At 42.4% G+C, this 12231-nt stretch overlaps 1 protein-coding gene across 3 annotated transcripts in view; it reads right to left on the reverse strand.

Annotated features, from left to right (window-relative positions):
* The window catches only part of LAMA1 (laminin subunit alpha 1), a 125687-nt gene that overhangs the window by 8675 nt on the left and 104781 nt on the right, over positions 1-12231 (reverse strand). For 2 of the 3 annotated variants that reach the window (XM_024984606.1, XM_024984604.2), the window contains exons 47-56: positions 11739-11889; positions 10683-10807; positions 8041-8191; positions 7029-7173; positions 6091-6232; positions 3887-4001; positions 3491-3661; positions 2076-2227; positions 950-1135; positions 189-351 (exon numbers count right to left, since the gene is read on the reverse strand). In XM_024984606.1, coding sequence (XP_024840374.1) covers positions 189-351; positions 950-1135; positions 2076-2227; positions 3491-3661; positions 3887-4001; positions 6091-6232; positions 7029-7173; positions 8041-8191; positions 10683-10807; positions 11739-11889 — 1501 coding nt within the window. The remainder of the gene's footprint in view (positions 1-188; positions 352-949; positions 1136-2075; positions 2228-3490; positions 3662-3886; positions 4002-6090; positions 6233-7028; positions 7174-8040; positions 8192-10682; positions 10808-11738; positions 11890-12231) is intronic. The other variant, XM_024984605.2, reaches the window with a different exon arrangement.

Below are 12231 nucleotides of genomic sequence, written 5' to 3' on the forward strand. Positions count from 1 at the left end.
GATGGTAAAGAGTCTGCCTGCAATTCAGGAGACACAAGTTTGATACCTGGGTAGGTAAGATCCCTCGGAGAAAGGAACTGCAACCCACCCACTCCAGTATTCTTGCCTGGAGAATCCCATGGATAGAGAAGCCTGGCAGGCTACAGTCCATGGGGGTCACAAAGAGTCAGACACGACTAATACTGAACTGCATAATTAAAGAAGGGCCTTCTCACTGGACTTGGTAGAGGCTGGGGCTCTGGCGGGCGCTCTCCGTCCTCGCGGTAGACGGCTAGTTTCGGCCTCCCTGAGAGTGAGCAGGAGTCCAGGTCTGCATGTTCATAGTCAGCGGCACTCGTGAAATCCAGAAGTCTAGATACAAACAAAGCGTTTCAGAATCAGTGGTGATAATACAAGCCAACACACGCACCAAGGTCACAGGATTACTGAACACTTAAAATCCATTAAAAAATACGAATACAATACTCTTAAAAGTAACCGAATCGACCATCTCCCACAATGACTGGAAACCCATATGCATGCTCAGTCTATTCAGTCGTGTCCGACTCTGTGACCCCATGGACTGTAGTCCATAGAATTCTCCAGGCAAGGATATTGGAGTGGGTGGCTATGCCCTCCCTTAGGGGACCTTCCTGACCCAGGGATAGCACCCACTCTCTTAAGTCTCCTGCACTGGCAGGAAGGTTCTTTACCACAGCACCACCTGTGGAACTCATGTCTAGCGGTTCTCTTCTTTCTCATGCATGATGACAGACTGTCCACCATTCTAGTTCAATAAAGGCCATCTGGGGGGACTTTCATGATAAAACACGGGATCCACTTATCATTTGGGAACCTGCAGAATTTGAGGCCAGCTCCAATGACAAAATTAGACTGTAGATTAGTGTCGGTACTGGGCATTGAAAGATCGGGACGGGCACAGTCAGGCTGAGAGTGCAGTCATACTTACTCCATGTTAAAGACCAGGTTTCGGATACAGCCGTGGAACGAGCTTCTCATCTTGAGCATGGGTGTCCCCTCACCCTCTGGAATGCCCCCGACGTACAGGCTGGACACATTTATAGTCCTGCTTTCTGCTGACGGGCCCAACTTCATTTCCACAGGAGTTGTCTCATCCACTTGAACAGTAACAACTCTAAAGGAGAATATAAAGGTTTTTAAATACAATGAAACATCACTGTCCATTTTATTCCAGCAAGTTCTTACTAATAAAAGTTTTCCCTGAAAGAAATTTTTTAACATGAAATTTAACATGTGTGAATAAAAAAAAGGCAACTCTTGAACATGAAAAGAGACAGCTGAACATTTTCCCAAAATGAATGTAATGGTGATTAAACATTATTCAGTTCGAGTGCTTTTTGGAGTGTATCCTCTACTTCTTTATCTGTGACAAAATGTCCAGTGTGTTTTTAAAACATTTGGTCCATAGTTTTTGAGAGAGATTAATACAGAAATGTTACTCTAACACTACTTACTACTATTTACATTTTACTGTTTGCATTGTTGCTATTTACTATTATACCATTCACTATTAAAATTTGCTTCCTGGGTGGCTCAGCGGTAAAAAATCCGCCTGGCATACAGGAGAGGCAGGTTCAAGCCCTGGGTCAGGAAGATCCCCTGAAGGAGGAAATGGCAACCCACTCCAATATTCTTGCTTGGAAAGTCCCAGGGACAGAGGAGCCTCGCAGGCTACAGACTGTGGGTTCAGTCGCAAAGGGTTAGACACAACTGAGCACACTACAGTTATTTACCATTTTCCCACTCACTATGAGAATTCATTAACACTGTAATGAATGGTAGTTGACACAGAATTTTTCCAACTAAAGACAATTTATCCTGGGCCCCACAAAAGGGCGGGGTTAAGGTTGTTCAATTATGAAAAATCTGCAAATGTCTTATTATAAAGCAAATGAAATTGATTTCCAAGGAGGTCTTCCAGCAAGCTCCTAGAATTATTTTGGAACTTTAAAAACTGAATGCTAATGACATCATACTAATTATCCCAATCATTTCACTGCAAAGAGCCCCATACAGGCATCCTACTGGGGAGCTTTGTAAGGTCAGGCAAATACCTTCCGCTCCTTATCATGGAGATGGAATGCTCTTGACCGTCACCGTAGGTGCCCGTGGGAGCGTGCAGGAGAGCTCTTCTCAGGCTGGTTCCGTCCCCAGGGTTAACATGCACTTCAACGTGGCCTTCAATTAGCATGATGGACCAGAAGGGCTAGGAAGGAGACACAGATAATTCCCATAGAAAAGACATTACTATAGGATTTAAAGAATTATCATCTGATGAAGCCCATGTGGCTGTATTAGTGCCAAGGAAGCAGCTCCTTAAAAACACCACCATGTGACACAACTGCTTTCTACTTCATATGCTACTTTCTAATCTCTGCTCACTTAATTTATTTTCTGCATTAGGCTGTTATCACTAACCACATCAAAGATTTCCATTTCTACACAGTCTTCACACTTCCTTATTGCTACGTTATGTGCTACCAAATAGTCACGTCGTAAGTCACTGATCTATTTCTCTCTTTCCCCAGGTTTACTGAGACATGATTGACATATACCGCTGTATTAGCCTTAGGTATACAACACAACCATTGGATATTTGAACATATCACAAAATGATCACCACAACAAGCTTAGTTAACATCGATCACCTCATATAGTTGCAAAATCTTTTCTTATGGGGAGAGCTTTTAAGATCCACTCTCTTAGCAACTTTCAAATGCAATATGGTGTGGTGACTATAGTCACCGTGCTGTACATTGCCCCCGATCTTCTTACAGCTGCACATTTGCGCCTTTTGGCCCTCTCCACCCAATTCCCTCCTGCCCTTACAAACTCTGCTGACCACCAGTCTGTTCTGTTTCTATGAGTTTTTTTTTTTTTAAGTTTCCCCATATAAGTGAGATCATACAGTACTTGTCTTTCTCCATTTACCTTACTTCACTTAACATAATGTCCTCGAGGTTCATACGTGTTCATTCATAGGATTTCCTCCTATTTTATGGCTGAATAAAATTTCACTGAATAAACACACAGACACACACACACACACAGTATCCATAAAATATCTTGCACAGTAGAGAGCCATACTTTAAACTGTAGCTCTGTGACTTCTCTTTCATTAATACAATACCTTAGCATTCTCGGAGTCTCTTCGAATTACGTAATATATAAAGTCTGAGGAGAGGAAAGGGTAAATATCACCTAATTTATTATGATCCGAGGTAGACACTAAGTGTCTTTCTTCTCAGTGGCTGGACAAGGAAGATGGACTTTGCAACACAAAGACACCACTGATTCATGAAGGAAAACACATTCAGTAATGAACACGTTTCCTTAGTAAAAATGTGCCCCCATAAACAACCAGGCACACGGCTAGAATACACGTTAGGACTAAGTCATCTTCCATCCAGTGTTTCCTGAAGTCATTTCCTCCCTGAGCTCCTGGCTTGACAGCCTCTGGGTCACTCACCCCATGTGCCTGCCGATCACCTGGCTTCTCACTGCTCTGGCTCAGGGCAGCCAGGACGATGCCACTGCTGCTCCTGGTGGCAAATGTTGCCAACAACTCCGTGTCTGGTGACAGAGACTTGGGGGGCAATTCAACATAGCCACCTCTCAAGAAGCTGACGCTTCGGACAGGCTGGTCAGAGAGGAGAGAAGAAAGCCCATCAGGTCCACCGTGTGTGGAACCTCCCCCACCCAACCATCACCCAGAGGCTGCTGCTGTTTACCCCACCCCCCTCTTTTCTATTAAATCCCCTGGTTTAGATCCTGTTGCCTTATGACGTTAGTAAATCAATAGGCAGTTGATTTACTCGTCCTAATATGATTACACTTGTCTCAATATTCATAAAACACTCCCCACCTCTAGTATACAGCCTTTCCTCACGCCATAGGAATTTCTGAGTAAATCAAAGGTTGATCTGGATATTTCCAGGTTTTTGATGCAGCCCACGTAGCTTTTGCTGGAGACACCTTTCCTGTAGGGAAGGACAGGACAGCAGCAGCAACAAAGTTTGGATCTTATAACTCCAGGTTTGAAAGAAGAAATAAAAACAAGGAAGATCTCCTTTCAGGTGTCATGGTCTCCCTGTAAAAAGGTTACTGACCGTGAGATGGTGAGAATTCAGGTCAAACATGTGCTCGCCTTAGGACTAAAGAGAAGGATCAAATTTAGTGAGCACAACTATCCAGATGGCCACAAAGAAGGCCGAGCACCAAAGAATTGATGCTTTCAAACTGTGATGCTGGAGAAGACTCTTGAGAGTCCACTGGACACAAGAAGATCAAACCAGTCAATCCTAAAGGGAATCAACCCTGAATATTCATTGGAAGGACTGATGCTGAAGCTGAAGCTCCCTGTCTTTGGCCACCTGATGCCAAGAGCTGACTCACTGGAAAAGACCCTGATGCTGGGAAAGATTGAGGGCAAGAGAAGGGGGCGACAGAGGATGAGATGGTTGGATGGCATCACTGCCTCCATGGACATGAGTTTGAGCAAACTCCAGAGATAATGAAGGACAGGGAAGCCTGGAGGGCTGCAGGTCATGGGGTCATAAAGAGTCAGTCAGAACTGAGCAACTGAACAACAACCACCTAGGTGGCTACCTAGACAAACCCTGCTTAATATTTTTAAGGGAAACTATTACAGTCATTACCATTTGGACGTACTCACCAAAACAGGGGCCAGTTATAAGAAAGGCAGTGCATTGTCGTAAGGAAGTTATGGCACTTAGTTTACAGTTCAGTCTCTGGGAGCTCGGCTGCCTTGACTGCCAGCTGTGGATGCATTCTTTTTTTTTAATGGTGTGAAAGAAACGTCTCGCTTAATTTGTTCCCAGTTCAAAATTACAAAACTGAGAACGGCAAACTACAGAAAGTTTATGTGAATTATTAAAGTCGCAAAGCTAAACAAGAATCAGAATCAGTGCACCTCTCCTCTGCTATCTTTAATCCAACTTGCTGATGCTGGTCTTTCAGCTTTCACATACATTATTCACTCTAATCACACAAAAGGGGAATCCAGATAAGTGTGTAGAAAGCACGATCTTTTTTTTTTTTTGGTCTCCAAAGAGATTTTTCTAGTAGAAAGTCTGGACAGGAGAATGAGGCGTGATGGAAAGTAAGGCCTCCAAATATTGCACAGTTACCATTTTTAGATGTTCTACAGGCAGTAGAACATCATAAATTTTACTACAAAAGGCTTTCTTTACTTCTCAAGTATATGGCATACTTGGAAATAAATCCTGAATGTTCACTGGAAGGACTGATGCTGAAGCTGAAGCTCCAATTCTTGGGCCATTTGATGTGAAGAGCTGACTCTCTGGAAAAGACCCTGATGCTGGGAAAGATTGAGGGCAACAGGAGAAGAGGGTGGCAGAAGATGAGATGGTTAAATAGCATCACCGATTCAGTGGACATGAATCTGAGCAAAATCCAGGAGATAGTGAAGGACAGAAAGGCCTGGCATGCTGCAGTCCAAGGGGTTGCAAAGAGTTGGACACAACTTGGAGACTAAATGACAACAACAAATATGGCATACTAATCAAAACAGAGTGCTATGGGCTCAGTTGTGTTCTCTACCTCCTCTCAAAAAAGATTTTGACTTTCTAATGTTCTACTTTGACGTAGTATTCATAAGGTACTGAATGTAACCATACTTGGAAATAGGTCTTTGTGGTTGTAATCAAGTTAGGATGAGGTCATTAGGATAGGTTCTAATCCAGTATGAGTGGTGTCCTTATAAAAAGGGGAAATTTGGTCAGAGAGAGACACAGAGGGAAAACAATGTGTCCACAAAGACGAAGAATGCCACCTACAAGCTGAGGAATGCCCGAAGCTACCAGAAGCCCAGAGACAGCATGGAACAGATTCTTTCTCATGATCCTCAGAAGGAAGCAGCTCTATGGACACTTGATATCAGAACCGCAGGCTCCAGATACTGTACGAGACATTTCTTATACATTTGTTAATCACTTCTGTTGTTTAAGCTGGCCGGTTTGTGGGATTTTGTTATGGAAACGAAAACAGTAATTAGGGACATGACACTTCTGCAGTGTGGTATCATACCTCACTACCCTCGACCTCGGTAATCCACCCACATAAATTGGATCCTTATCCAGACGATTGAGGTCAGAAGATGCCCCTGGAGTCTCCCCTTGCTTGGTTTCTTTGTAGGTGGTGTTATAAGCATCAATAACTGCCAGGAGCCCTATAGGAGATCAAGGGGATAAGAACATCATTTTCTACAGTAAAACAAAACACAGACATCTCACAAAGTTCATTAACAAAGACATATTCTTTTCCATCCTGCAAATTTGACCAAGGAATGTTCTTGACTGTTAAAGGGCAAATGAAAACCCTCTTTACAAAAGTCAATAAATCCAGAATGCACATGCTAAATGGCACCAGAATGTGTGAAAGAAAATGGAATCAATTTGACCCTTGATTCCAATTTAGCCTTTAATGTTGAATAATGCATTTGCAAAAGTGAAAGTCGCTCATTCGTGTCCGACTCTTTGCAACCCCATGGACTATACATATACAGTCAATGGAATTCTCCAGGGCCGAATACTGGAGTGGATAGCCTTTCCCATCTCCAGGGGATCTTCCCAACCCAGGGATCGAATCCAGGTCTCCCACATTGCAGGGGGATTCTTTTTCAGCTAAGCCACCAGGGAAGCCCAAGAATATTGGAGTGAGTAGCGTATCCCTTCTCCAGGGATCTTCCAGACCCAGGAATCAAACCAGGGTCTCCTGCATTGGAGGGGAATTCTTTACCAACTGAGCTACCAGGGAAGCCCAATGCATTTGGAAACCACAGACAAACAGAATATTCCTTCACGAAGCTGTGAATCCCGGTGCTCAGAATTCCAAAGAAAACAAGGGCTTTTGAATAGAATGTCATTCAAGAAGACTCAGAAAGCTAAAGAAAAAACAAAGACTGCTAACTTTGGAAAGATTTTCATTCCCACTAGGGCATTTTGTCCGTCTGTCCTCACACTTACCTTGCTTTTTATTTCGCTGGAAGGCAATTTTGTACCACGTTCCATTATTATAGCGTCGGTCGGTAATCAGAGCAAGGGGCCCAGAACCCAGGTCAACTGTTACCCTGACTCTGCCGTCGACCAGGTCAATGGATAAAAAGTCTTTCTGTAAAAAACAAGAGAAAACACTTACCCGTGGTTACATTATTATCACAAGATTTCTTTCCCCTCCAAGTCAGGGAGGGTGGAAATCTCCTACAGTCAAACTGAGAGAACAGGATCTGGCCTAATAGTTGGACATTAAAAGTGTCCACAAGGCTTACTAGATTAATATACAGACGTGTGAAATAAACTCATGAATGTCAAAGTCCACAACACAATAAGAGAAGTGGACTCTCTGCATCTTGTTCACTTAGATTGACAAATGAGCCAGTCCTAAAAATACAACCACAAAACAGAAAGATCACCCGCACTCAAGATAAAAATAAGAACATGAACTCCTCTGATGGAATTCAAATAAGATTAGGAAGTCACAGTGAATAAAACAAGACCTCTTATTTAGGCTCAAAATCTAATAATAAATGTTTAAGTGACATTTATAATGAGGGGAGGGCTTCCCAGGTGGCTCAGTGGGTAGAGTCCACCTGCAGTACAAAGAGACACAGGAGACTCAGGTTGGATCCATGGGTTGGGAATATTCCCCTGGAGGAGGGCATGGCAACCCATTTCAGTACTCTTGCCTGGAGAATCCCATAGACACAACAGCCTGGTGGGCTATAGTCCGTAGGGTTGCAAAGAGTTGGACATGGCTAAATGCACATAATGATGGGAAGCTATTTTCTATTTGACATGCTTTTCCAAATGTTTGTCAGTGAGTTTATACTGATAAATAATTTAAAATGGGAAACTAGTATGGCATATATGTGTATATATTATCCTTGTATGTGTTCATAAAACAATCATTTAATAAATATCCTCATAGCAATCCAACTGTAGTCACACAGCAGGACATAGAACCCTTAAAGACTCTTACGGTGCCGTTTGAAGCCAGGTACAGAAGCAGCCCGTTAGGTGAATAGGTACTAAAAAGCATAATTATCTGAGTCACAGTAGCCCGGAGAGTCTTCTCCACGACAGAATACCCACTCCCAGCAAAATGGAAAGAGGCATCTTCATCCTGGGGGCTGCACAGAGAGAGGGTGAAACATAACCTGTTCTTAGGAAGGTAGTTCACAAGGACACACGACACTCATGAGTTCTTCCTCACAAAGCTGTCATAGAGCATTTATTTCCATAATTTGGTAGTAAGTCTTAAGTCATAATAACTTAAAAGATGCCCCCCATGAGATTATGCGAGACAAGCACCCAGTTGCTTTATAAAGAAAAGAGAGTTAACGTAGGCAGCATTCACTGTAGTAAAAAGAAATTCCCTCAAAGGATGAATTGCGGCTATAAATAGTTCTACTCAGCGACTAGATTTTCGTTTGCTCTAATTTCCTTTAATGTGACTTTGATGTCCTTTAATATCTCATTTCCTTTAATGTCCTGTCTTAACTTCAGCACTTTTGGAATAAATTTTATATTGGCATTTATTACCTGGTGCTGGTTTTAACTAAATGCATCAGTTAAACTGGACTAATAATGGAAAACAAATCCATACCAATGTGCCAGAAGGATCAGCTTACAAAAATATCACTGACCAAACAGAGTCTCAAAAATCTGCAAGATGAGCTTACAACTCAGTCACACACTGTGGACTCCAGCATATCTTAGATAAGTGTTTTCCAGTTTTCCCCACGCCTCAAAAAGCTGACTTAATTTACTCTTCAAATACAAATTACTTGGAACATGTCATTATTATGTTCAAAAGGTACTTTTGTGGAATGTCATAGGGCTTGAGAGTGAAATTTAGATTAGAGTGTCCGGGCCGGGGGTATGAATTTGCACTTTCTCCTGGTAAAGGGGTAATAACCAAACTCTGTGACAACTCCAAGCAGAGACAGAAGACCCAACGACAGCGTTTTCATTAACAAAGTAAAACATAACGGTACTCTGTAAAACCCAAGGTTTCAAACTGATAGCTTTCTATAGTCCTATTCTTTCTGAAAATTTCTGTCTTGAGATCTCCCATAAAGAAGTATAAGAAATGTACTGTACAGTCTTATGGACTCTATGGGAGAGGGAGAGGGTGGGAAGATTTGGGAGAGTGGCACTGAAACATGTAAAATATCATGTAGGAAACGAGTTGCCAGTCCAGGTTCGATGCACGATGCTGGATGCTTGGGGCTGGTGCACTGGGACGGCCCAGAGGGAAGGTATGGGGAGGGAGGAGGGAGGAGGGTTTGGGATGGGGAACACATGTATACCTGTGGTGGATTCATTTTGATATTTGGCAAAACTAATACAATTATGTAAAGTTTAAAAATAAAATAAAATTAGAAAAAAAAAATAAAGTAAACAAATAGCAGAAAAAAAAAAAAAACCTAAAGAAAAAAAGAAATGTACTGTGTATAAATCAATTATGGTCTAATTCTCAATCACCTCCTAGAAGCAAGTCCCATTGCTTTACCTTCAGACGACTGGATTCATGTAGCGAAGGACACAGATTCTAGCAGCAGATTGCTGGGGTTCAAATTTCAGCTCCCCAGCTTACTAGCTGTGTGACCTCAGAAAAGTTACCTAACCCCTCTGTGTCTCATTCCCTCTATCTGTAAAATAGGGATCATGAGAGAACCTCTCTGGAAGGGTGATACATGATTTAATATGCGCAAAGAAAAGAAGACTGCCCTATCAAAGGTCAGCTAAGCAGCCAATGCGCTGCTGCACCAGCCACTCAGAACTTATACAGAAATAAAGGCCTGCCGATTAAAGATTTTTTCCCCCCATATTTAGATGTGAACTGTTAAAATCAATGATTTTATATTATCCTTTAAGGATCTAAGAGATTTTTCATAATTATAAATGTATGCTGACACCACACTAAAAGAGTACAAATGTATTCAAAGAGGAATTAAAAAAAAAAAAACCCAGTTAGCTTCCTTGGTAATATAAGCCAAAGTTAAAGGTACATGATCACATTGAGAAAAAAAACTTTTTTTAAGTCTAAAGGGCATCGCTGGACCATATCAATGATTTAATAATGGAAAATTACACACAAAGGTGAAAAGCACAATGAATTCTAATCACTGACCTGCTCAAATGGATTGAGTTCCTAGAAATAGTTTATTAACTCACTGAGCTAAAGCTTTTGTCTAGGTAGGGACACTTATCTAAAATGAAGACAGTTTAATCCAGTGACAAATGCAGACATAAAGCACCAGTTTGTGTCTGTATCAGCATTTACAAAGTGTGTTCTATGGAACATTAAGAAAACTCATTATTAGCAAGAGTTCAGGGGTGGCTCAGTGGTAAAGAATCTGCCTGACAATTCAGGAGACACAGGAGACTCAAGTTTGATCCCCAGGTTGGGAAGATCCCCTGGAGGAGGAAATGGCCTGGAGAATCCCAAAGGAGCCTGGTGGGCTACAGTCCATGGGGTCTCAAATGACATGACTGAGCGACTAAGCATGCATGCAGGGTCAAATGCATTTGAGAAATGCCACAACTTGAACCTTTTCCCTGGACCAGGTCACTGTACACATTAGCATCTGAGGTGTCACCTGTGGGGCGAGTTACCTTCCGAAGCAGCCGTGGCACTCCCCCTCCCTCTCAATATAGTTCCACAGGCCGATCGACTGTCCATTCAGGAAGGCCTCGCCCATGCAGCCTTTAAAATGAGTAACCTTCACGGCAGGAGACTTCTAGTGTAAACAAACACGCAATGAGTGAAAAGAAATGCATTTTTTAAGTGTCCAAAGCTCTTCCTTGGGAGCTCAAATTTCACAGATCCAAATTTTGAGAAAACAACATCCAGGAAAATGGCCAGTTTGTAATCGCTGGACTTCCTTCCAATCATGAACTGGGATCCTAAAATGAGTGACAGACAGCAGGACGAGAACTCAGGGCACATCAATTACTAGGGTCGCTGGAGAGAAGGCCCTTCATCAGATGAGAAAAGACCCAGAGGATGTGGTCAGTGATGACGCCTCACTCTCATTTCAGAGCACTGAACCAGGTCCAGGTAACCCCAGCTTTATTCGGTGGGAGGATAACTGATGTAATAAAATATACCATGAACTCTTTTGCTAAACACTAGGGTTAGAGTTAGTCTACCTTTAGAGTCAGGGCTTCCCTGGTGGCTCAGACGATAAAGAATCTGCCTGCAGTGCAGGAGACCCAGGTTTAATCCCTGGGTTGGGAAGATCCCCTGGAGAAGGGCATGGCACCCCACTCCAGTAATGTTGCCTGGAGAATTCCATGGACAGAGAAGCCTAGCAGGCTATACAGTCCCTGGGGTCACAAAGAGTTGGACATGGCTAAATGACTAATACACCTCTAGAGTCAGAATAGAGATAAGGGAGTTCACAAAAATTAATGTGGAATACTGAATTTCTTCTTTTATTATTGAGGGGGAAAAATAGTAAAATGAACCGTTGGCTGCTTTTCCCTTTATACCATTTATGAAGCATGATCCTTTACAAAACCAACCCAACTCTGCAGATGAACTGTCATTAAACAAAATAATAGAAGCAGGAAAATCGTTCTCTGCCTAGAATATTTTCAAAAATGTAAGCATATTCATTTCATCTATTGGTAAAATCAGCCTGTTCAGATGAGCCTTCAGAATGTTACCTTTATCTGTCCGCCAAGCCCTCCAACAAACATCATGGTTGAGTTGTTTACATCCAGAACTTTGGCTGTTCCAGGGGATTTACTTGTTCTTGGTGGAGGCTTTTGAGCTGCGCTCATTTCCTTTACGCTCAATGAACCAATGTTCCCAAACCTGGGGGTCACAGACAGTTGCAAAAAGAGCACTTTCAGAATGACAAATCGGTCCACATGTGTGCACGCATGCACACACACACACACACACACACACATCTGTTCTACACACAGCCTCCACCGGCTTCTGCCCACGTCTCCACTGGCGTCTCTGCTTCTAGGTTTGCCCAGCCCAGCCCTAGTGTGCCCTCTAGAACCTTGTGGAGTATTTCTTCTAAAGCATCAATTCCATCCTGTTATCTCCTGCTTACAATAGTTACAGATAATGGACTAAATATGTTTCAACAGCCCACTGTCTTTATTATATCCCTGTTTTCTCAAATAACAAAATAAAAATCACAAA

The sequence above is a fragment of the Bos taurus genome, chromosome 24, assembly GCF_002263795.3.
Source record: "Bos taurus isolate L1 Dominette 01449 registration number 42190680 breed Hereford chromosome 24, ARS-UCD2.0, whole genome shotgun sequence".
NCBI classification, from domain to species: Eukaryota; Metazoa; Chordata; class Mammalia; order Artiodactyla; family Bovidae; genus Bos; species Bos taurus.